This window comes from Python bivittatus, unplaced genomic scaffold (assembly GCF_059951505.1).
Source record: "Python bivittatus isolate LINGU-HERP-01145 unplaced genomic scaffold, Pbiv_v1 ctg000960_np1212, whole genome shotgun sequence".
Classification (NCBI taxonomy): Eukaryota; Metazoa; Chordata; class Lepidosauria; order Squamata; family Pythonidae; genus Python; species Python bivittatus.
The window spans coordinates 2686273-2711961 of record NW_028277124.1 but is presented as its reverse complement, the minus strand read 5'-3'; the positions used below and the strand labels follow the sequence as shown (position 1 = coordinate 2711961).

Below are 25689 nucleotides of genomic sequence, written 5' to 3'. Positions count from 1 at the left end.
TGCCAGCTTCAACTCTTTATAGTGAACCTTTGACACTAAACGTCCTGATGCTGACTTGGGGCAGAAAAGAAGCGTCAGCAACTCATTTGATTAACCAAGGTTACTCTGAGACTTATTAATGTCTTATCTGCCAAAGCTCCAACTGAACAGAGAGATTGCTTGGTATCAAAGCTGTGAATAGTAGCAATTCACAAGCTAATTTGCTGCAAGGTACATTAAGCAGGATATTTAAATAGGACTTGCTGCATCTTTCTGCTAACCCTCATTAACACCAGATAGAGAGGAGAAAATTAGTCCAGCCGAATTAAAGCTCATAAACTGTAATATTTCATCCCTGATTTTTTTTTAAAATGTGTGGCTATAGTATACACAAATAACATTGGAACGTCTAGAATTCTTAGCGGTTCTACAGTGTTGGATAGGTAACACAACTTGCAAGTAGTATGCAAGAGTGCATGTACACCCCTGCCCCCCTCCCTTTCTTGTTGATTTTAAATCACCTTGTCTTCTAACTTTCCATTCTCACTAATGTAAGTCAGGACAGCAGGCAGGAAAGAAATACTTAAATCCACATTTAAAGGGGAGCATGGAATATGATGTTAATTCTGTAATGCCTAGCTGGATGAACTGGAATGGAATGATCAAAATTACAAATAAGGCTTCTCATGGGTTTGCAGAAGAGAGGAATGAAGGATTAAGCATCTGATTTTGCATCATAGCAACTATAGCTCCAGACTGGAATTCCCTGTATGCTACAAAATATACAGCGTTGCAAGTAACTTACACTGTTCTTATTCACTCAGGTGAAGCGTTTTCTTCAAAGATCTACGCTTGCACATTTAGTAGATTTTTCCAGGAAAAGAAGGGATATGAAATTCCTTCTTAGTATTCCTACCCCCAGGATGTTACAGTGCTGCTGCTCTTTGCAGATGTACAGCCTTAACCAGTAGAGAGCAACAGAGAACCTACCATAGGAAAAAAACAAATTATGCTGGGCAAAGTAGCAGGAACGGCTCATTTGTGAGTTTTTTTCAAACATGACACTGAAATGGAGACCTGCACTGCACTTCTTCAGCAGCTCCAGATTTTTTTTTGATTGAGAAAATCTCCATTTTAAGAAAAAAGGTTGGAGTATTCTCTGCTGGAGAACATGCCTATTAATTTGTATCACTGAACCACTGTTTTTAGCCATGGTGAAGATAGTATTTTATTTTCTCATGATGGATACCATGGGTAAAAAAAAGCTGATATGAATACAGCCATATTTGTCCAGTGTACTTAGCTGCATTTTGTTACTCTGAGCAGACCCAACTAGGAAAAACATGCAGGAACTTGGTACAGAGGTAAGAAATGGATATTGTGACTCTGATTGCTTCAAATTATGAAAATTAGCAACTACGCTGTATGTCTTTGGTGTTTTTTGTTTTTGTTTTGATGCCTTCGAGTCATTGTTGACTCCTGGCGACTGCCTGGACAAGTCCCTTAAGTTTCCTTGGCAAGGTTTTCAGAAGTGGTTTGTCCTTGCCTCCTTCCTAGGACTGAGAGTGAGTGACTGGCCCAAGGTCACTCAGCTGGCTTTGTGCTTAAGGCAGGACTAGAACTCATAGTCTCTGAGTTTCTAGCCTAATGCCTTAACCACTACACCAAACTGGCTCTCTATGTCAGGTGTACCTATACTGTAACAGTCCCTGTCAGTTTTCTCAATGCAAAAGTATTCCCATCTCTAATCTGGCTTCCAAATGCAAGTTGGCCACCATGCTTGTGATTGCAAGATGGCTGCTTCCATGCTCTGGCCAGATAGCTACTTTTTTAAAAAGTAAAGACAATTAGGAAGCATTCTGTGAGGAAACAGATTTGCAGGTGGCCTGGAAGCTCTCCTCTACAGAGAAATGGAGTAAAAGTGGTATTTTGAAAGCGGCAGGAAGATAATTCAGTGTTGTAAGAATAAAAAATCATTCAAAACAAAGATCTCTACAATTAGCAATTGTCAGGGCTTGTTGTGTGATATGCAGCTAATTCTTCTTTCCAGCTATCAAAACAGGTCAGAGGTTAGAGCAACTATGCAAAAGCATGGCTATTATATGCTCTTTGACTCTATGGTTTCCGTTTTGCAATCACCATGGTGTAAGTTAGGGCAGTGTTTCTCAGTGTTGGCAACTTTAAGATGTGTGGACTTCAACTCCCAGAATTCCCTAGCTGTGCTGGCTGGGGAATTCTGGGAGTTGAAGTCCACACATCTGAAAGTTACCAATGCTGAGAAACACTGAGTTAGGGAATGAAACAGAAGCTCAGAGGCCCTATGTGTGTAACTGGTATGTTTGTGCAAATGGTAAGCAATTTCATGTTTAATGTTAGCACTTTCAGGTTAGTTGGGGCATGATCCCGATCTGCACACCAGACTCAAAGGAGCATGGAGCATAAAATATGAACACAGACTTCATGTAGGTGTTCTATTTTTCCCTCCTAAATTAACTTTCTCTAAAAAGAAGAACGACGGAAGAATCATCATGGGCAAAAACCTATCTCTGTGGTTACTATCGACAACCACACAGCAATATGAGAAGAATAGAAGAATAAATAAAAAAGAATAAAAGAATAAGCACATGTCCCTTAGCTGGGGAGGAATACCCCAAAAGAAGGCAGAATTGCTCCCTGACCATTTCAGTGAGTGGAGAGTAGATGAAGGGGACAGAGAGAGACCAGGAGGGAGAGTAAAGGAGAGCGCTAGCTCATTGCCAGCTCCAAACAAAAGAAAGCACCTCACTCACATAGCAGGAGACTAACTGCTAGAAGTAGGGCAGCTACTCACCCATCTCACCAAGGCACTAAGAAGTCTCCTTTACAATGAGGAGAAACAGCTCTGGCCAGGCAAGGCATGCAGGGAACAGCCGTATTCCTAATCCTCCATAAAGACACCATTACAGCTGGGGCTTTCTTTGGGTGTAGCCAAAAGAATCACGACCCACAGGGCTTACTCTTTCCTAATTACTATGGTGGGCTGCCAAAGATGACTTGAAAGGCTGTGAGTTTGAGTCCTCTGGTATAAAAGCAAATATTGGCATTCTAGTTAATGAAAAATGCTGCCAGGTAAATAACCAAACTGAAATGATGAAAAGGTAGCTTTGTTTGGCAGTAAAGCTTTTTTATTTAATAAATGCATGTTTAATGGCATACCATGAGATTCTTCATTTGCCATTCATGAGAAATTTATATGTAAAGGTATGAAACAACTTCAGTGTTGCAGCCCTTGAGCTCATGAAGTACCACTTCTCATGCAGCACTCTGCAGAACTGACCTTGAGATCTCAACGTAAATTGAGGTAGTGGAAGTGTGGATGCTTTCTAATGATAGAAAAGTATGGAGATGTACAGTAAATACTTTGGTGTAAATCAGATTTCCATTTATCAGCCAGCCAGCCAGCCAGCCAGCCAGCCAGCCAGCCAGCCAGCCAGCCAGCCAGCCAGCCAGCCAGCCAAATTTATATAGCCTCCCATCTCACAAGAAGTGATGCTGGGTGGTGCATGACAATCAAATTTTCCTTTTGTCATCCTTTGGCTTACTGTTTCTTACTTCTTCTCTATGCTTTGCATAATGTTTCCTATCCAAAAAGAGATTAGTATCATGGATATGTAGGTATGTATATCTCAGTATAGTTGGACCAATGTCAGTGGCCTGTGGTAGTACCAGGAGTTCTCACAAGAAGTTTTTGACAATTTAGTTTAACCTTTAAAAGTGAATATTGAAAAATATTACACAGACATTATTTAGTTACTTTAAGTGCATTTATATCAATAAAAACTCAACAAGAAGTTCTTAAAAATGAGCAACTCTCCATTTGAATGCTAATTTTTTAAAAACAATTTTAATACTAACAATATGTATTTGAATAAGAAAATTAAATGGGTCAACTATTGATTTTATGTTTTATTTAAAGGTGAAATAAGAATATAAGCAATATATGTATATGAGATCCTAAAGCAACATTTCTAAAATAACTGTATTAAGTCAAAAAGCAAGATCCTTTCTTTGAATCTCTGTATTCCTGAAGATACATTCATATCTTTGCAGTGACACTAGTGACTCAAGAGGCTTGATCATTTCCACTAAAAACTTGTTGCAGAAACAGTGGAAAGAGAGCACTGACAGGGGACAAAAAAAAAAAAAAAAGATTGCACTTAGAACATTGCTCAGTAAAGAATATCAACAACATTTAAAAACAAAGATTTCCAAGAAGGCAACTTGTTTTACTGCATACAAGTACATCTGTACTATGTTCTTCTTGTAAAGCTTCTGTTATCACATCTCCTCTTCCTTCTTCAACTTGCAATACACACATACAGATTATTGCACCACTCCAAAGACACAATCCTCTCTATCACGTAACTATTAAATCAACACTAAGTTTTATGCCCCTTGTAGAGGAGAGGAATTTATAGCCTATACATTTTATGAACTCAATGTTTTTTTTAAACTATCTCTATAGGAATGGACACTGAAAAATATTCTAACAAAGATTAAGTATAATCCATTAACAACATCATTTAACAACGATTCGGTATACAATCCACAACCTCCATTTTGGGACTGGCTTTGAGTTGGAAATTGCATAGTTTAAACATCTGGGTTAATTAATGAGTTTTACAGAACTTGAAAACTTGCATCTTCTTCTGTGTTATTTTCGTTGGTCTTAATAAATGTGTCAACTATCTAAAGGCTTTGGATATCTGTTTTATGGCTTATGTTCCCCCTCCCTGTGTGGCTCTCTCCACATATTCGGTCACTGCATTATTAAAATTATTTGGAAAAAAAGCTTTTGGAAAAAAATCCTTTTCTTTTAGGGTTTTTGTAAATATAACTTTTGTCATCATCATATACTATATGTGCAAAAACCTGTAATATTAAATTAATAGCCTCAAAGGATTTTAGAGTTAATGCTAGTATCTGACATTAAATATCTTATTGGAACCACTGGATGTTGTATTTTTCTTGCCAGAAAATCAAGATGTGTTCATGCTATTTTATTTATGAATGAATGAATGAATGAATGAATGAATGAATGAATGAATGAATGAATGAATAAGCCCCTTTAGCCAAGGCTACTCTAAGTGGCATACCAAAGCAACAACCCTAACCAATATAACAGTTAACAGTAACGTACAAATTATAATACCTTTTCAAGTATTCCAAGAAGCCTTTCTTTTTCAACTTAATTCTTTGCTCTGATCTGTTTTGCAAAGTTAGCATATGTCTCTCTTGTTGATTGTTCTCTGCATTTTTGGTCCTGTTAGTTTCCACATGTTGCCCTATTAATAAGTAAGAAACAGGAAAACAGTGTGAAAGACATTTTCTAAAGAATGTGTAAGGTCAACAATGCCTTACTAATTTGCGCAACTAGTAGTTTGATGACCAGGGAGAAAAAGGGGGAGGGGTTGCATTTATGGGATGCTCCCCCCGCCCCCAGGATCCTCATCCAGAATTTCTTTTCACTGCCAAAAGTTGCTTCCAGATTTGTTAATGGGCAATGCACTTTTTACATTATGCAATTTTACAGGGTATTACCATGGTCATGATCCTTTGGTCATCAGTATATTAGCTGTCTTCATCCAGTTTTTTCTTCCAATGGCATAGCCCATTTCAGCATAGGGAAAATAATTTATTTCACAAGGCTTGGTATTACTTATTAGAATTAAGGTTGGGACACAGTTACTCAGTTAAGAACAAGTTCCCAGTGTTTATGCCAGCCCTGCATCTTCATAGTTACCTAAAGCCTTTACGTTATAACCATTGGTGGTGGTGGCAGAGCTACAGTATGAATACTTGGTTTCTTCTGACTGATTCTGGGGGGAAAAAAATCAAGATTTTATTATTTTTCTCTAATATTGATACAAACTGATTTTGTAAAGTTCTTATACTTTTCCCATTTTCCCTTGCAGCCTGTGTTTTTCATAGACATTTAGGCACACATCACAATTACGACTAGTAGGGAAAGAAGGAGGAGAATTCATATGTAAAGAGCAAAGACCGAAGCAAGAACATATAGTTGCAGTAAATCCTTCACTCGGGCTGCATCTGCATGACATCTCAATATGTAGTCACAATAAGTCACAGTGGTAAATGTATGGGAGATACAGCAGTGGTTAAAAAATGTTAGAAATTGCTAGTGCAGAAATTAGTTTCTGATGAAAGGCGATATTTCTATAAATATTAACATTCACAGAATGAATCTGGGTTTATGTAATTCTGCAATACCTTCACTGGATGCATCATATCTTTTTGAAGTCGTGTCCTTCCAAATTCAGCATTTGGCTGGCTTGCATCATACATAAAGATTGCATTTTTAGCCACATTTCTGTAAAAGACATTTTAAATGATCAAATATAGGGCTGCCTTAGCTTCTGCAACAAATTATTGGAAAGAATTAAATATGCAGAAAAGAATTATAAGCATCCATTTAGAATAACCTTTTATAAAATGCATATTTGCCAAAACAACATTTGCAGAAAAATGTTTCTCCTGCAATAATTGGAGTAGAGGCCACACTTTTTTCAAAAAAGTATTTAATTACTGCATGACATTTGTAAACAGATTATTTCCTGATCCCCTCTTGGGCACAAAGAAGAAATTGAGGAGAGGTGAAGCATATGAGTTCTAGTCTCACTCTAGCCCACTTACATAACATTACAGGGAGGCCCCAGTTTAAGAATGAGTTCCATTCCCAAGGCCTGTCCTTAAGTCTAATTTGTATGTAGGCTTCAACAGTATTATTGTATAATACTGTATAAGTAGTATTGAATAATGAAACAATGTGTATTTAACTCAAATTTTGCTCCAATAGGCTCCTTTCTTAACTATGGGTCATCCTTACACCGGGTGATCTTAACCCTTTGGACAACCTGTACCCTCTTTGTAGTCCTTGAAGTCCTTTTTTTTTTTTAAAGCTACATAATATGCTGGCGCTAAACTTTTACTTATGTCTTTCTTGCTAGGATGAGTCGGGAATTGTGGAATTCTATTTTGTTCATTTCTTATGTAATGGTTTTACAATAAAATTACCATGCAGTGTTTATAGTGAATTAGTTTTGTACAGTGAATATTTTAGTTTAATCTGTCCCATACAATAATAATTCTTACAACTTTTATATATTTATTCTGTTACCATTTATCACAGCCAGGATTCTTACTAGGATGAGAAATATGAATTTACCAGCAAAATTGAAATAATCTGCATATGAAGGAAATGTTGTAAAACAGCATCATTTCTCCATATTAAAAATAAAATAGTAACCTTTTATTCCCTCTGAACCATGATAAAAGCATTTATATTACGCACTGAATTTCCTTTCAAAAATTAAACATGTGTATGTATGTCATGGTACAGGTATTCTCCCTTCTTTGCGTTCTATACCTGTCAATTTGGTTTGGAAATTGCTTTGATATTACCCAAACTCTTGGCACACAATTTCATATTGTTTTCATGTTGTGGACAAAGTAGCCCAACTATGAAAAGTCGGTGGAAATCTACGGAATAAGAGATCTTGATTATTATACTCAGGTATATCTTCCACTAAGTAAAGGAGAAATACATGTGTTCTTCCTTGAATTAAGCTGAAGAAAATTTCCCAGAGAGATAGAATTTTGCAGTTCATTATGAGTCATTGGCTTTCTTATTCATTCATAAGTAAAACTTAGAAACTGGCCAATCCAAACCTCAGATGAGAAAAAAATGCCTGACTGTGAAACATTACTATTCTCCAGTCAAAGTGCAGGAAACCTTTTGATGACAGGTCGGCCTTAAATTTTGAGGAACAGCAAGGACTATTTCAAGGCAGGGAAATTAAATTAACTAGGTTGGGTTTTAGCCACACTCTTCAGTTTATTTTATTAGGTTTATTTTATTAGGTTTATTTTATTAGGTTTCTTATTTTTATATATTTATTATTTATATATATTTTATTAGGAGCAGGGTTAAGCCATGTAGTATTCTGGGGCACAGATGTCTACCGTTAGCATTGGGGTAACAGTCAGACTCCCTGTCCATCTAACTTCACTTCAGAAAAACGAAATGGCGTGGTGCCAAGCAAAAACCATCCACAAATATTGCTGGCCATTCCATGCGGCCTGCAACCGTCCTTCAAAAATAAAAATGGTAAATGGATACACCTGAACTCTTTGTCTGGAAACATGCCCACCAAATGAAAAAGTCAACTAAAATAGTAAAGGGAAGGGAATTAGAGGGGGGTGTTTGTTTATGTGGTGAAATAAACTTGTCAATCTTTTGAACTCCTGATACCTGACATAATAGTTCTTCCCACTATTAATAACTGGAACTGTTCCTGGAGCTAGCAATTCCTCAAACTTCCATTAAAGTTTGAAACTGTAATGTGGGTTTGAGTTAATTATGCCATATCTATTAATTCTCTATACCTATTTTACTCCAAGGGTTGGAAACCAATGCTCCTAAAGATACTTTAGTTCTCCAGCAGCCTAGCATGGCCATTAAGTAGGCCCATTATGAGTTTTGAATACCATTTCGAGGGGCAAATAGGAGACAAAAGATGTCACCAACCTGTTCATATATTGCTGTGTATGTGAAGTTTCCAATATGTCTTCCAGTCTTCTCCATTTGGTAGCTCTTTCTGTGTCCATATTCTCTCTCAATCTATTTCTTTTTTTGGTCTTAAAGGATACAATACATTGTCAGGTGTATATATTAAAAATAAAATGTATTTCAGAAAACAACACCACCTGCACAGTACTATGCTAGCAGATTAACATAAAGATCATCCTAATGGCTGTTATTTGTTAAGTGCAATTTACATTCTAAAAAAAATGAAATATGGATTTAAGAACATTTTAACCTGGCTTTTTATTGTCATTCTAACTAATACTATTATGTGTCCTTTCACAAATAACATTTTTGAACAGCATATCATTCCCTCTACTACAACTTTCAGGGTTTTAAACAAGCCCTCAGAGAAACAATATTCTGGTTTCTTTCTAAATTAGGGAAAACATAAATTTTCTGTTCACGAGCAGTTGTCCAGGTCATAGCCGATCACCTCTTCTACTCTTTACATCCTATGATCTGTAATGTTTCGGCTTCAGCAATATAATAGGTCCAGTCATCTGATGAACTAAATAGAATTATGTTTATTAATAATCCTAATTAAATCACACACAGAACTTTCTGCAAGCTGGCTACACCTGTTTTATTCTCACTCCTTTACTACTGATCCCCCAGCCATCTCTTGGAGTCCAAACAGAGCTGTTCTGGAATCAGCAAGGAATAAGCTAAACCCTAGCTTGGATCCTCTTCAGCCCAAAACATTACATGTCCAGTGGGGCTTACTCCCAACGTGTAGCTAAAATGCAGGTATATTTCAAATAGTATATACATCAAATTAAAGACTAATATATAAAAGGAAGTAAATGTGTGTCAGTGATTTACCACATGCATGGTATCAAATACATTAATCAAACGAAGTGTTTGTGCACAAATGACTGCCTTGGAATTACAGCGTTCCTGTGGAAATGCTAGATATGATCACCTTCCACCAAAAGATAAAGCCATTTATGTATGAAATAGTCATGTAGGGCATGACATTGAAATGCTCCTTTTTCCCCTCAATTTATAATGTCTAGAACTGAGGAATAATTGTTGTTCAGACAATAACTTAAAAGCAATTAGACCCAGAATTGCAGACATATATTTTGTAATGTAGAGTCATTGGTACTCTCTGAGCTTGGTTGTTTGCTTGAAGACATTTCATTACCCGACTAGGTAACATCATCAGTGCTAGTGAGTGGGGGGCTTCCTCCCTGTTTATATACAGTAGCTTGCCCTGCCAGTGTTTTTTGTATGGGTTCAAAAAACAACAATCCTGATTTTATTAAAAAGGTACATAGCCCTTTTCAGTTTGAAAGGCAGATTTGGCATGAATGGGGTCTGAAGTCTACATTTCCAGTCGTGACTGATGTCAGGACAAGGAAGTAACTGAGGCTAGAACAAAACTAAATTTGATTCAATATAATTTATTATAAATATTATTAAAATAATCATATCAACTCCATTTGTTTTACTTCCAATGTATTCAATTATCTACTTTTGCCATATAAAAGTTATAATTTTAGCCAAAGTTACAATTTGGCAGCAAATTGTGGACAATTTTGGGAAGCCCACCTAAGACTTGCAGTTGGTTCCCCTTTAATGTAGTGGATTTATTTTTAAGTACAGTCATAATCTGAGTATATGCTTAAGCACTTTCCTCTCCCCATTTGATTTAGATATTAATTCCAACCAGCATTCATAGCTTTTTTCTTATCCCCAACTTATTTTTCAAACACTAGGAGGAAATACTCACAGAGTTGCAGAAATCCCTATATTCTCTTTCACCTAAAATATACAAAATATTTAAAAGATAAAATCAGTAACAGATTTATTGACAAACTTATACATAAAATATTCCATTTACAATATCAGATCTTAGCACACATATGAGTTACAAATATATGAAGAGTAAAAAGGATTCCCAAAAATTCTTGGACTTCCCTCTAGTAAAAAGCTAAGTAGTATATTCATTCCTTAAAAAGCAATGAGTATTTTAGTGGCTTTTATTCCTAACGCATTCCTTAAATTTTAAGTTTCACACTAAGTTCTAAGAACATGCTCAGATGAAGATGAATACTATCAAGCTAAACTTTGCCTTGGACGCATATAGGGAAAAAGATGTAAATAAAGAGGTATTTATATTACAGAATCAAATTGCTTATTGATTTTTAAATTATGTCCTATATTTATATACACTTAATTGTTTAAGATATCCTGCAAATTCAGAAAAAAACTCTAAAATTCATTAACAATTACAAGACCAAAATATTGCATGTTATCAAAGAGTGAAATAACTAATTATATTGGAATCTTGATGAAAAATCCTGTTTCATGAAAAATACTGGTGTCTAAAGAATATTAATGGGGACGGGGCGGGATTCTTAGTATTTCAACCAACTACAATTTCTTGGATTCTTCTGGGGAAGCCATGACAATAAATGTAAACATGTACAGTGGTACCTCGGGTCACGAACGCTTCTGTTCACGACTAATTCGGGTCACGAACAGCACCGTTCGCAAAATTTTGCTTCCGTTCGCGAACGCCGGATCGGGTGACGAACAGGAACTGCGGCCATTTTCCCTGCCGTGACACATGGTCGTGGCTTCCTGTAGGGAGGGGGACTCTCCCTCCAAGCAATAACCGCCTCCCCACCCGCCTTCCTGTCCTCCACGCCAGAAGTCGCCTCGAGCAAGGTTAGCGTTCTCTCTCTTCGTACTGTACTTTGTGTCATATTTTTGTGGTTTAAAAAAAAAAATACATACAGTTCAGAACGGATTAACCGTAATTACATTGAACCTTATGGGAAAATTTGATTCGGGTCGCAACCAAAATCGGTTGGCGACCAAATTCAGAGGGGTCAGAACGGATTAACCGTAATTACATGGAACCTTATGGGAAAATTTGATTCGGGTCGCAACCAAAATCGGTTGGCGACCAAATTCAGAGGGGTCAGAACGGATTAACCGTAATTACATGGAACCTTATGGGAAAATTTGATTCGGGTCGCAACCAAAATCGGTTGGCGACCAAATTCAGAGGGGTCAGAACGGATTAACCGTAATTACATGGAACCTTATGGGGAAATTTGATTCGGGATGCGACCAAAATCGGGTCGCAACCAAATTCGGAGGGGTCAGAACGGATTAACCGTATTTACATTGAACCTTATGGGAAAATTTGATTCGAGTCGCGACCAATTTGGGTTGCGACCAGAGTCGTGGAACGAATTAAGTTCGTGAACCGAGGTACCACTGTATTTATATTATATGTCTTATGAGAACTCTCACTATAATATGAATGTTGTAATATTAAAATTTTGAGAATAAATTTGCTGTGTGTGTGTGTGTTTTTTTCAGTAAGGTCCGTAGAATGAAGGATAGGGTAGCACACAAAGTTTAGATTCAATAACTTGTGTCTGGCTTATGGACAGAAGATATTTTCAGTAGAAATTTACAGTCTTGCTACTGATGAAAATCCCAGACTTGAGATATAATCTGCTCTATGAGAAAGTGGGAACTGTTAATACAAGTTATTTAATTTCAGTTGAAATGCAGAGAAAACAGTATGATATACAATACCCATTACTTATTCACACACAATTTCTCAGCATTTTTATGGACCTGGAATATCAGATATGCTAGAGGTAAAATCAACTTTTTAAAAAACTTCTGAACTTACCTTCATACTTGTTTTGCTTGCATGAATTTAATTCGACATAAATAGTGCAGACATATGGATATGGAGTAAGAAATACCTCACCGTGCATAAACCTCAAATCTGACACTCTTTCCCACTTATTTAAATCTGAACAGTGTTCTTAAGATGCAATACAGGCAGTAAAAAGAATAATATGAAAACTGTATGATTATTGTTAGTATCCTATATTCAACTTAACCCCATGGTAGCAAAAATATAGTGACAATACCTACCATTAATAGTCATATAAAGTAGACAGAAAGATAAATATTTGCATATCATCCCTATTCTGCATTATAGAAACTACTGAAGTCTATCTAATTTATTTGTTGTAAAAACATTTCAGGGCAGCTAAAAAAATCAATGAGCATGAAACTGAGCAAACTCAGGGAGGCAATGAAGAACAGGAAGGCCTGGCGCGATATGGTTCATGGGGTCACAAAGAGTCAGACACGACTTAACGACTGAACAACAACAACAAAAATCAAGTTAAAAACTTGAATCTAATTGCAGGTAATTTAGAGAAGTAATTGAAGGATGACACACCCTTAATTTTGTAACTTATCAATATGTCATGTAAACAAGTCTCATTTCTAGTTTCCACTCTTTCAACACTATTCCTGTTATCTCACTCCACAGGTGATCGGAGGCACCAAGCACCACAACTTTAGGAGCTTGTTTTTCAGGTCAGGTTTTCTAGTAGTTAATTCCTGGAATAATAGCTATGACTGGGAAAAGAACAAAACAGGAAAGGAAAGCAAGATTATTCCCAGCATAGAAGCAATGCTTAGGGCTCTTTCTCACAGCTGAGTTGAAATGTTATTCACCGATCCCTGAGCTGGCACAAAAGTCTGCTAGCCCAGTATACTACCCTACTCTCAACTGCTATTCTGCCACACTAACAAGAACACCTATTTATTTATTAATAACCATCACCAATCACTCTACTAACATGGGATGGGCATGGTGGCCAGAATCTGGATGGATGCTTCAAACTGGTCAAGCTGCCCAATCTAATAGGTAGCGGGAGCTAAGAAGGGGCACAGAGTGAAGTGAGATGGAATTATCCAAATGGTCCTCACAGCCCCTCCTTTGTGCCTGTTACCTGTCAGTCAGGCTATATCTGAACAAAGGCATAACATTCTCATGAAAGAGTGCTAAACCTGTGCTTAAAAGATATCTTGGCTGACAGGTAGGGAGTGTGGGTTGAAGCAGAAGGGAGTGACTGAAAACAAATGAGCTCCACCCTTGTTTAGTGCAGCAAGACAATGGTGATGCTGCCAGCAAATGTCCAAGGAATCCACTTCAGATTTCATCCCCAGCAGCATTTAGAAGCAGATGCTGGATTGCCATGGAGAACATGAGCATAAGAGCAGACTTCCAAATTAACACAGTTGTGACTGTCCATAGTAACCATGGCATCTAATGCTACCAAAGCAGGAATTAAGAAGGCAAATTGGCACCCCACTACCAAAGCCAACCTATAACCATGGTGCTTTGCACCAATAGCCCCAGGAACTGTAGCTACATGAGACATGGTACCAGAAGCAGTGACTGGACAGGGCAACAGTTGTAGCATTCATGCATGAATCCTCAGAAATAGTAAGTCACAAAAACAGTAAAAAAATATAGTCCCATGAAACCCCGTGCCAGCAGAACAGCAGAAAACCTGTCTTCACTCAGTGGTGGCACAACTAGCAGCCCACAGCTGGCCAAAACCGGTACTCTTCCCATTTTGTCTACCTTCTGTGTAGCACAGGACTAGCTCTCTTTCAAAATACTGATAACATCATTTGAAAAAAACAAACAAAAACCATATCTAGCACTCTTTGCGTAAGATCAGGCAATTGCTACCAAAAATACCATTCAGATATTATGCAGGCAGATGCCTCTAATCTCCCCTGCAAGCCAAGTCAAAATGATTGTGAAGGGAAGTCCCCTTGAACTAGAGGGAAGGGGCCATGTCCAAAACAGCCTAAATTGGACAACAGGACCTGGGGGGTCCCAACCCCAGACCACATCAGCAAACAAACAATCAGGGAAGGGTGCCATATCACATCCATAGGAAAAAATATCCACAGAAAGGGAAAATCCCACTGTAAAACGGGAACAGCTAAGGATGACTTTAAGCTGCCTCAGGTATGGATTGGGGATGAGGCTAAGGCAACACCATGAGGATGTGACAGAAAAAAACAAACCAATGATCACAAGGTATTTGTGGGACAAGGGAGAAATTATGAAGAAATTCTGAGGAAATAAGAAAGTTGGCACTTTTAACTTCAGCGACCATAGGAGGTTGCTTTATATAGGCATATATATTACCTGAATATAATTTCCACTGTATTTTTACCTCATCACAAAATGAATTTACAATTTTAGAAGGTTTCGCCATGAATATGGAACAGAATTTTTCAAACCAGAAGATTATATTCCCACTCTATTATAAAAATATCTCAATACCTATTAAAAGGGCCATATGTTTTTAAACTGACTATATTTATACTTACTAATCGAATTACTGTATATTCCATTTGGCCAAAGCTTATTCTTTTTCTCAGTCTAGATTCTATATTGTTGTTGCTAATATTTTTCTCCCTTCTCTGTGCTCTGAAATGTCTTGTTGGTGCTGACTGTTCTCTGATATGAACAACTCTTTTCAATTTATCTTTGTTACAATTTATCTTTGTTCCCAAATTTATTACAATTTATCTTTGTTCCCAATCTAATTACTGTATAGGTCACCACAGAAATATACACTGTTCCCATGTTTTCGGGATTTCAAGTGCTGTCCTATTTCCAATTTAGTAACCATTAAAACAGATTGCATTCCTAGTACATAGTACCCAGTATCTTTTCAAACATGACTACATGTGTCTATTTTATTGCATGTACCTCCCATGACAGCACCATCATGTTTTTTTCCCCTCTATGATGTGGGAAGAGACACGCATCTAGTCCTGATGTCAGACTGGCTGTATGAATCACAGTTTCAGGTTATTGTACACCAATAAAAGGATACATGGAAATATGATCAAGTGTTCAGTTGTAAATGGGCATAAATTATCAAGATTTCCAAGTACTACTCGAATAGCATCCTGAAAGATTTAAAGAGAGATCTGAAACATTGTTAGTGCTTGTAAATTTATGAAAATTAAACAGGAACTAGCCTAGCCAGAGAGTTCCTGCAAAAGATTGTTCTGACACTTTAGTTTAAATCTAATAATTGCCAGTAGATCTTCTTTCTTCCTCCTTCCTTCATTAACAGAAGTATTACTGTTAACGCTAACACAGAGTAAAAAAGTTCAACATACAAGATACCTCTCTGAACTCCATAGGTAACTTATTTTACCAAAATGTATAGTAATACATTAAACTTACTTGGATATTGTTCAGTAAGTTAAGACAATAATTAAGAGACATTAATGCAGTATTTGCATACTATACCTGGCTTGACACAGGCATTTCCAAAACAGAGTTATTTGTAAGTCATGAGTACTTATTTAAAAACAAAACATACAGGTATTCAAAAGAAACTGCAGAAAATAAGAATACAGATATAATCACTGTGGCATAGCTCATATCAAGAAATTCTGCAGTAGGTTCCATGCATTACACAACCATTTTTTCTGTAACTCCACCCAATTAACTCCCAAACAAGTATAATCTCTAAGGATCAGCACTATTTGAATAAAACTAACCTCTACTGATTTCCCAAAGCAAAAAGGATTAAGCCTAAATTCCACCTCCACCACCTGATACTTTCTGAGATAAACAAATATTTGTTTCATATCTCACCTGTAGTTCCTTACTGACAATGCTTTCATCAAGATCAGTATTAATGCTATGAAACAAATGTAATAGAAGATGACTACAGAAATCAACAGAAATTGAACAAGTATTCAAATTGTCATTAGTTCAGACTAAAGATTCATCTGTTGCATTGTCACAGTTCTCTTTGGATACAGCAATAAAACACAGTTTATAAAACACAGTAGCTACAGATATATGGCTATTTATGCATCCATCCATCCTTTTTTCTCCAGCATAAACTCAAGGAAGTGACTAGAAGTTTTCTCTTTTTGAATTACATTAGCCAATTACTTATTCTGTCTAAATTTTGGATGAAGAAATGGTTGGCCAGATACAAAACATGCTGAAAATTCAGAATTAAAAATATTAAGTAGAGCGCTGGCTGAGTAGGATACTAGATCTGGGTTATAAAGTTATAGTTTTCTATATTTCTTGCTAATGGCATCTGGATTTTTGCAGCACAGGTATGATAGCCCTATTGCTGAATATTTCCACACATATTATTTAAATAACTCTTACAGCATCCTATGAGGCAAGCGAATGTTATTACCCCATAATGCAGATGAAGGAATGTGATTGAGAGGATAATTTACCTAACATGACGGAGTTCAGAAACAAAATTTGAATCAAAGATTTCCAGTTATACATATTCTCTTCCTTATGGTATAGCAGCCCTAAATTTGCATCTTATAATTTCAAATATAATTCTTGAACTTGACAGTTCTCTATCTTTTTTAGGTTTTGAATCAATATTTTATTTCTGCTTTGTGTCTACTAACAAATGCGAAGAATGTTAGTTTAATAGAACTATCACACTTACCTAATTGTGTTGCCATATTTGATCTTAAATTTATACACATTCACACCAGCATGTAGAAACCTTGTCTCAGGCACTGGATATGTAAAAGGTTTCAAAGATGTGTGTTCTAAAATGCAACCTGCTAATAAATAAACGATGAGTAAGAAACAAATCTTATTCTATTCTAAACCTGATGCTATTCATAGACAAAGCAAAAAATGCATCATGAGCAGATTTGGCTTTTAAAACCATTCTATAATTTGCTGTTTTATGGGTATAACAAACATTAAAATATTTTAAAGTATTAACCTGCTGAAATTTATTTTGATCTAGTATGCAGGTTCCAACTGCATATGGACACAATATGGGTCATAAACTACAATAAATAATCCAGCTTGTTTTGTTTTTCTACATTTTTAAGCCACCCTCATTCATACATACATACAGAACTCACAAGAACCATTGTTTTTTAATCATTTTCTAGGATGTTCATATTTTTTTTCTTTGTAATTTTTTTTTTGTAAGAGCATGAGAAATTAATATGAATGGAAAACTAAGTTGCTCTGTATTCTCAAACTATTGCTGGCAGGTCCAGGATCATTAGAGATAACTGTGTTATCTTAGATTTTAAAGCAGTAGCTGTGGTATGAAGATAAGCACTAAATATTAAGTCATACTGTGACCCATGTGTAAGCTGAAATGCTGCAGAATAATGATTAACCTTTAATTTACTAGGAACCTCATCTAAGCTTGGGTTTTTTATATAAACAATGATCCAACATTTGATATAATAATCAAGAAAAACAATCAAATTTTTAAAGCACAGTGTTATTATACAATATTTGCAGTTATTTTTCCAAAACAACACAACTACAAAAAAGCATTTTCACCATATTGTAGCCACTTGAGTACAGCACAGGAATATGAGCAAGGAAATCAGCAAATATATTAGTATACTGAACCAATTTCCAAAAACAATATGCCAGAAATCAGAAAACAGTATTTTTGTTAACCATCTAAAAAGTCACAAAGTAGCATACAAATACTTTAGTTCTGAAGAATTTTATCAGTCTGATTGATATGCCGAACAAGAGAAGTAAGCCATAAAGGTCTGTATTTTCCTCATGTAGTATAAGAAGAGGCAGCAGATTTCAAGGGTTAGGTGATAGTAGGTGCTATGCAGACTTCAGGAAAACTCTGGATTCTTTTGCTTTTTTTTCAGGGCTTCTATGTAAACCTGAATAAAACTTGCAGCTACTTTAAGGAAACCATTCAGTTAACAGAACTTTTATAGGAGCTGCGCTGTTTTTTCAGGCTTGTGAGGAAATCTGGGGGGAAAAAGAAGAAGGGATGCTTTAAGGCAGTGCTTCTCAACTTTGGCAGCTTTAAGCTGTGTGAATTTCAACTCCCAGAACTCCCCAGCTAGCCTGTGTGTTCTAAAATCCTTAAAGCTGCCAAGGTTGAGAAACACTGTTTTAATGAATAGGAGAGATGCTGCACTCCTGCAAGGTCCAAAGCACTTTTTTCAAATCATATTTGAAGTGTGCACCCAGCCCTACTGAGTACTATCTTTAGAAACCAGGCAACATATCTTAATATCAGCAGAAGGGAAACAGCAGTGGCATTTCTCCTCGAACTGCCAAGACTCAAACTGCTAAACACACCCTATAATTGCATGCAAGTACAAATGAACATGTGATTGTCCTGACATGGATAAACCGATGCTGAGATAAAAGTATCAAAGAACATTATGAAACTAGATTCTTTTTTGCCCCTTGGCATCTATTCATGCCTTATGTAGAGAAACTTTGTCCAAATGCTGCCACACCTACTTAAAGGTATTCTATTACACCAATAGTTTAAATGTTGTAAATGCTTCCTCATGTTTATGCCACATGAATGCCTGAACCCTCCATACCTCTATTGGGTACAAAGTCCCTGATTCCATGTCTGACGCCACCTGCTTCAGGAAGAAAAGTTATTTCTCATTCTATGACTTTAAAAGTAGTTTTTAATTCACACCTCTGCCACAAATTCTTTCATCTCACCATCAACTACACAGTATATTCTATGGAACAGCATTAACGGAATTGTAGATTATTTTATGCATTAGTACTGCTTTATCTTTCTGAAGCAAATGACCCAGGAACTCAGCAATTCAGTGACAAAACACAAGACATCTGTGCTTGGCTGGAGGACTATCAAGAACAAGGGTGCCCTCTTCTGGAAACCACAGTCTTTATTCTCTCTTCTCCAAATCAGGACATCAAATGCTGGAGAAGCCAAAGTTGTCCTGAAGCCAAATCCATCCTAAAATAAAATACAAATCAATCCTATAACCTGAGATACATTTTACAAATCAATTGGAAATATTTCTAAATATTTTTGTAGTTCAAAGAGCACCTCCGGATCATACTGCTAAAATCAGTAATATGATTTTTCCTAGTTTTGGTTCATATGTAGAACAAAATTTAACATATCCATTTGGCTCCTAAACATTTTAAGCTTGCCTCTTCCAGTGAGAATATATTGAACCATTGGCCTCAATGGTCCCCCTTCAAAAAATGAAAATACCACCCATCATAGATTATCATAGGAAATTGACTATATTAATTGCAGTTGGCTGTATTAGCTTATGTAATGTTATTTTTTTGCTATTCACTGAAGATTGAGACAAGATAGAAATTGTTTAATAAATAAATAAAGTGCTGCTCCCATCCCCCTCAAAATTTCCCTATCCCTTAAAATCAGATTCCTGATTTGAATAATCAGAGGGTGATTACTCAGATTATCAAACTCATACAGTTACTATTTTTCTTCATTCTGTTTACAAGGTACAAACTATTTTTAATTCTCTCTTGTGCTCATTCTATATACTTAGAGATTAGATCTATTTATATCTAGAACAGAGCTATGTCTATTTCTATCTACTGTATATTGATATAGTTATAGAAAGAGACTGAGGTTAAGATAGAAATAGAGATATATTTAACAGTGCATATTATTTGTTCAGTACACTTGTAAAAACCCTAGGCAGTAACCACATCAATCTCTTGCAGAAAGAGCAAGTGTTTTATGGCACCTTAAAAACTCATTCTTTTATGAATAAATAGACTTTCACAAACCACAGTCTATTTCACTAGATACCCAGTGCATAGTCCTGATAAAAAGAATATTATGTACAGTATATGGGAGGGAACAGAGGAATTTAAGTGCCAAGCCTTTTTGTTATTTTTACAAAAATGTTATTTGGACACTGTCTTATAAATAACTTTCACTTAATGTACAAAATTCTTCTTCACCCTCAGTTGTGACCTCTGCATGTAAGAAAGTGTAGAGAGAAACTATAAAAACAAAACATCTGTAACTGAATCAGTCGTTCAAAATATATGAGTACCATACAGTCAAAGACTAAAATTCCTTTCCAACTTTTTTAACCTCCTTCCAGGCCTTTCACTCTTCAAACTGACCAGTTTTATCTAGTATTCTATATAGTAGGCAAAATTTGCTTCAAGTCAATCTTGATTCTTGGTGACTACATGGATAAGTCCATCTGGTTTTCTAGGCATCATTCTGTAAGTGGTTTGCCATTGCTTTCTTCCTAGGGCTGAGAGAAAGTAACTGGCCCAAAGACACCTAGTCAGCTTCTGTGTTTATGGCAGGATTAGAACACAAGTCATCACTCTCTTAATTCAACATTTTAGCTACTAGACTAAACTGGCAGTCACTTGTCTATGTACCACATGTAGAAATAGCTGATATATACACACTGCTTCTGGACATTTTTCATGGGAGAACCTATACAACTTAAATAAGGATTCAGTCAATAATGGCAAATCATAATTTGTTTCGGGATGTGATTCAAGATGCTGGTTGTTATCTATAAAGTCCTACATGGCATAAGACCTGGTTACTTGAGGGACTGCCTATCTCCCCAGCTAATCTACCTAGCCAATTCAATCCTGCAGGGTTGGTGCCCTCCTGGTTCCTTCAATTAAACAATGTTACATCTCAGGACCCCAGAAGCATGCCTTCTCTGTAACAGCACCTGCCCTCCACAACAAGGTTCTCCCCAGATCCACATGGCCCTCATTCTACTGTTTCAGAAGAGCCATGAAGACCTCACTCTTCATCTAGGCCTTTGACGAGGGAAATGAGACCCCTTGCTTCATCACACTTGCCATAGTTTAGCTCTATTTTTTTTTTTTTATTGATATTATTGTAATTTCTTTGTTTGATTGTTGTAAGCTGCCCATGGTCATCTGAGAGTCAGGAGGTATACAAGTTTGATAAATTATTATTATTATTAATATTAGGGTTTGGAAGAGAATATGACATTTATTCTTTGGCAGTAGTCCAGAGAATTATTGATTTAGCAAGGATGAATCTGTGTCTATTTGTAGTTCTCTTGTTTTGGGAGGAACTACCTTTTAACTAGCGTTAAATGGCTAGCTAACAAAACAGCTGCAAACATGTTCCACGTATAATCAGAACATTCTTCCATATTTTTTTTTGATGCACTATGATATACTCTCAGACCCCTGAAAGTACATCAGGAGCAAGGAGGATTAATTTGTTTTCTTATTCTAAAGCTTCTGTGTCCTATTTCAAGCCCCAGATGCAGTGCTGTTAAAGATAATCTAAATAAAATATACGAGTTGAAATCAGAACAACATCCTCTATTCCCAGATGCAGTTCAGAAAATGCATCTCTAGCAACCCATTAGGAATATACATTTAGAAATTCAATCAATTCTATACTAGCAAGAAAAGTATAAGATGATTTAGTATTGACCTTCATTTGGTAAGAAACACAAATTTCCTATGATGACAATGCTATAGTTCTCACAATCCTAGTTCACAAGCATTTTTAAGCATGTTTATTCAGAGGTTTGTTCTTCTGCATTTAGTAAAATTATTCAGTTAATATTTAATAAATCTTGATGTCATGTTTTTATTGTAAATCATCATGAAACTTTGATAGTAGGTGATACAGAAATATATAAACAAAACTTGCTCTTATTTTGAGTAAGCATACACAGAATTGCAATCTTAACCAGTTATAATGTCTATGATTCTTAAGAGGGAATCGTAGAAGCTTAATACCCTATCAGTGTGATGTGTATCTCACTAAAGAAAAACATGTCGTGCATTCCTATCTGTTGTCCAGATGACACACACACACACCCCTCCTTCCCCTGTGGCTTGCTTTTATGACAAGTCTTTCACACAGTATTGAGTAAAATGTGTTCCAAGAATGCAGTTCTACTTCTAGCTGAGATACAGTAGTTTCAGAATCTGTTACATGGATGGACAAAGGAACTAAGACAGTTAATACTTAAGCTGCATTAAGATATGGAGACAACTGCAGATAATTAATGCACTTTTAAGTAAAACCAGCACCAACTAGAGCCTACTACACTGATGCTGTAGGTTGTGAAAGAGCATGTGAACTTCAACACTTTCTACTTTTCTCACATACAAAATGTTATATACTGTATGGGTGTGTGTTGTGTATCCTCATGTATTCTCAGCATGGTGCAGTGGTTAAGGTGTTGGACTAGGAGCTGGGAGACCCAGGTTCTAGTCTACCCTCAGTCATGGAAGCTCACTGGCTGACTTTGGGCCAGTCACTCTCTTTCCGCCTAACCTACTGACAGGATTGTTGTTGGGAAAAATAGGAGGAGGAGCCTCCTATGTATGCCACCTTGAGCTCTTGCCCCTTATATATGTATATATCCTATCTTCTAATATATGTTGCTGAATATGTATGCCTCTGGAATGCCCACAGGAAGCATGGCAACTTCAACTAGCATCATCTTTATTATGGCAAAGAGAAACACTTAGGAAACTGGATAAAGCATGATGAATTTCAAGCATACATCAAGTCTTCTATACGTTATAACATTAATGTCTTTTGAATCCAGCTTTAATATAAACCAATCATCCTGCTCTTCAGGCCATGCTGCTTTTAGCCCAAGTGAAGATGTAAGCAAATTAAAGAACAAAAATGTGAATAATAGGTACAGAATGTACACAAGGTACAGAAAAATATTTCAGAAATAAGCAATTTAAAGTTATAGTTTATAGATATTCTTCTTCAATCAGTGGGTTATAGACCAGGGAATTGAAGAGAAAGCTCCTATAAGGTGTAATTCAGAATGGGAATCAGAATGGGCATGGGATTGTGAAAAACACCTGCTTCCTTAAGGAAGACCAAGTTACAACTTTAAAAATGGGAGTTTTAGGAAAATAGAAGAAGTAACAAATGATAGAAAAATGAATGTGCCAGAGTTTTATGATGCTAAGATGTACTGCAAAACATTATCCTAAATTCTAGTTGTAAAGAAAGGACAAGTGTATTTACTATCTGTTGAAATACCAGGACTCCTTAAAAGAGTTAGGCATATACATAATTAAGAGACTTTCTGGAAGGTTCTTATTAATAAAATATGAATAACTTGAGGAAAAAAATCTTGATCAATATCAAGGACTTATTCATTTCTTGTTCATTACAAGTGCCAGCAGACATTGGCTCCTAAAATAGATTTGGAATCTTATTTTGCTGTTATTAGTCAAGTGGGTATTTTGATCAGAAGTGATCAAAGTGATTAATTATTAAAAAGGACAAAGGAAAGCTGTAAATAAATGTTACCTAAATGTTTTTTTTCTTTATGTAATGTCTTTTTACTTGATAATATACACATTCATGTTATTTTTAGAATGTTTTAAAAATAAAGGGAAAGAGGGAAAAGATTCTTGGGTTTTAAGTCAATTTCTAGTAGTTGCAACCAGAGGTGATTATTTACTGATGTTGATAGTCACCACTCAGAGATGTCATCTCCTATACCCAGATTCATGTCTATATACAGACTAATATGACAAGCACCGTCACATTACCATCTCTCTATTTCTCTGCTATATGTTTTATGTATCACGCTAGCAATTTTATTGGACAATGAGATAAGGTATCAGAACAAACTGCTGGCTCCTTGTTCTTATAAATAAATGAGCAACTGATTCTCAGAGGTGTAATAAAATGTGAGAATGACCTTGGAAGACGAGGGGAGAGATGCTGCTTAGGGAATGATCAGAAAAGAGGGGGAGAAGCCCGCAACTGAGTAATGGGCAGAGAAAGAAACTTAGAAAGAATCTACCTTAACTTTCAGGTGGTAAAAAAGACACAGCGGGAGATTTATATGTTCAGACTTGCAAGATTCTGTTAACATAGTCTTACAATAAAGTAGAATTAGTTCATGTTGTGTTTCCTGTCTGGTCTACTTATGAGGTTGACCACAAGTCTCATACTCTCTTCCAATGAGAGGAATTTCAGGAATGGCTTCTGACCCTCAAGGAACCCTGCTATCTGCTGAGCATCTGACAGCCGCATTGTTCCATCAGCAGCAGGTAGATACACAGGTGACTAATTTGCAGAACGCCATGATATAGCTAATGCAACAAAGGCAGAATTTGCTTCAACCCCTTGCAGCACAACTGATGGTGGCTCAGCCAATGCTCCTGCATTCCCATGGGAGCTTGTGGGGGAGTTCGGAGGGGACCAGGATCAATTCCAGATGTTTGTCAGTCAATGTGAAATGTTTATGGCAGGCAGGCTGGTGGAGTTTCCCACTGATTGCACCAAAGTGACTTTTATGCTAAGCTTGCTGAAGGAAGCAGCAGCTAACTGGGCAATATCGTTCATTGAGGGGAACAGTTCAGCAGTGGACAAATATCAGGACTCCATGTGTAAACTCAAAGGACACTTTGGGGATCCCATACAGAGTATCTCAAAACTAGTCGAGAGATTTGAAAGCTCAAGCAGGGACTATTTTGGACTTTAAATTACTTGTGGAGTCCTTGGTGTTCTTTGAGTTTGGTTGTTTTCTTGCAGATGTTTACCAACTAGATAAAATCTTCAGTGCTAAAAGGGAGTGGGGGTTGCTCTCTGTTTATATACAGTAGCTTGCCCTGTCAGTGTTGGTGGGGGTATGGTTTTCTCCTTGGTAGTTCCTTGATTAGGCCATTGTTTACTGCTTGATTATTTGTCTGGTATTAACCCTGGTGTTAATCCCTGGTTATCTGGGTGTTGATTGCTGACGATGAGGTATTCTGGTCTTTTTGTTTTCTTTTTTAGCTTTTTATTGTCTCTTTTGAATGGTTTGTAAATGTTGCTTATCTCTATGTGCCTGTTGATGGCTGACTTGTCTGAATACCAAGCTTCCAGGAATTCCCTCGCGTTTTTGGATTTAGCTTAGTCTAAGATGCTGACAGTTTCCCAGTTGAAACTATGGTTGAGTCTGTCCATGTGCTGTGAGATTGAGGAGTTTTCATTGTGTCTTCTGACTGCTAGCTGGTGCTCATAGATGCGCTCTGCCAGTCTTCTGCCTGTCTGTTCTACATAGTGTTTGTTACAGTCCTTACACTGTATGTTGTAGGTGACTCCTGTTTTTTTCTTCTTGGGCTACTGGGTCTTTTGGTTTACTTAAGATATTTTGGAGGGCTTTAGTTGGTTTGTGTGCTATGGTGCTGCCATGTGGTTGTAATAGTCTGTTGGTTGTTTCTGAGATGTTTCTGATGTAGGGCAGTGTTATCCTTTTCGTAGCTTGTGTTGGTTGTGCTGTAGTGGGTTGAGCGGTCAGGCACTTTTGATAAAGTTGAGCGGGTATCCATTTTGTTGGAAGATGTTGTATAAGTGGTCTTTTTTCTTTTTCTGCTGTTCTGGGTTGCTGCAGTGCATTTGTACTTGTCTGAATAATGTTCTTACATAGCTCCTCTT

At 36.7% G+C, this 25689-nt stretch overlaps 1 protein-coding gene across 1 annotated transcript; it reads right to left on the bottom strand.

The window, feature by feature from the left end:
• Nucleotides 1-3911: 3911 nt before the first annotated feature.
• Nucleotides 3912-24303, bottom strand: MAJIN (membrane anchored junction protein). The gene is given in 11 exon segments (XM_088131348.1): nt 3912-4139; nt 5171-5303; nt 5762-5837; nt 6250-6349; nt 8567-8659; nt 10345-10393; nt 12288-12413; nt 15325-15400; nt 16101-16146; nt 16936-17053; nt 24195-24303. Coding segments are annotated over 11 exon segments (984 nt in total). The 3' UTR covers nt 3912-4081.
• Nucleotides 24304-25689: the final 1386 nt, after the last annotated feature.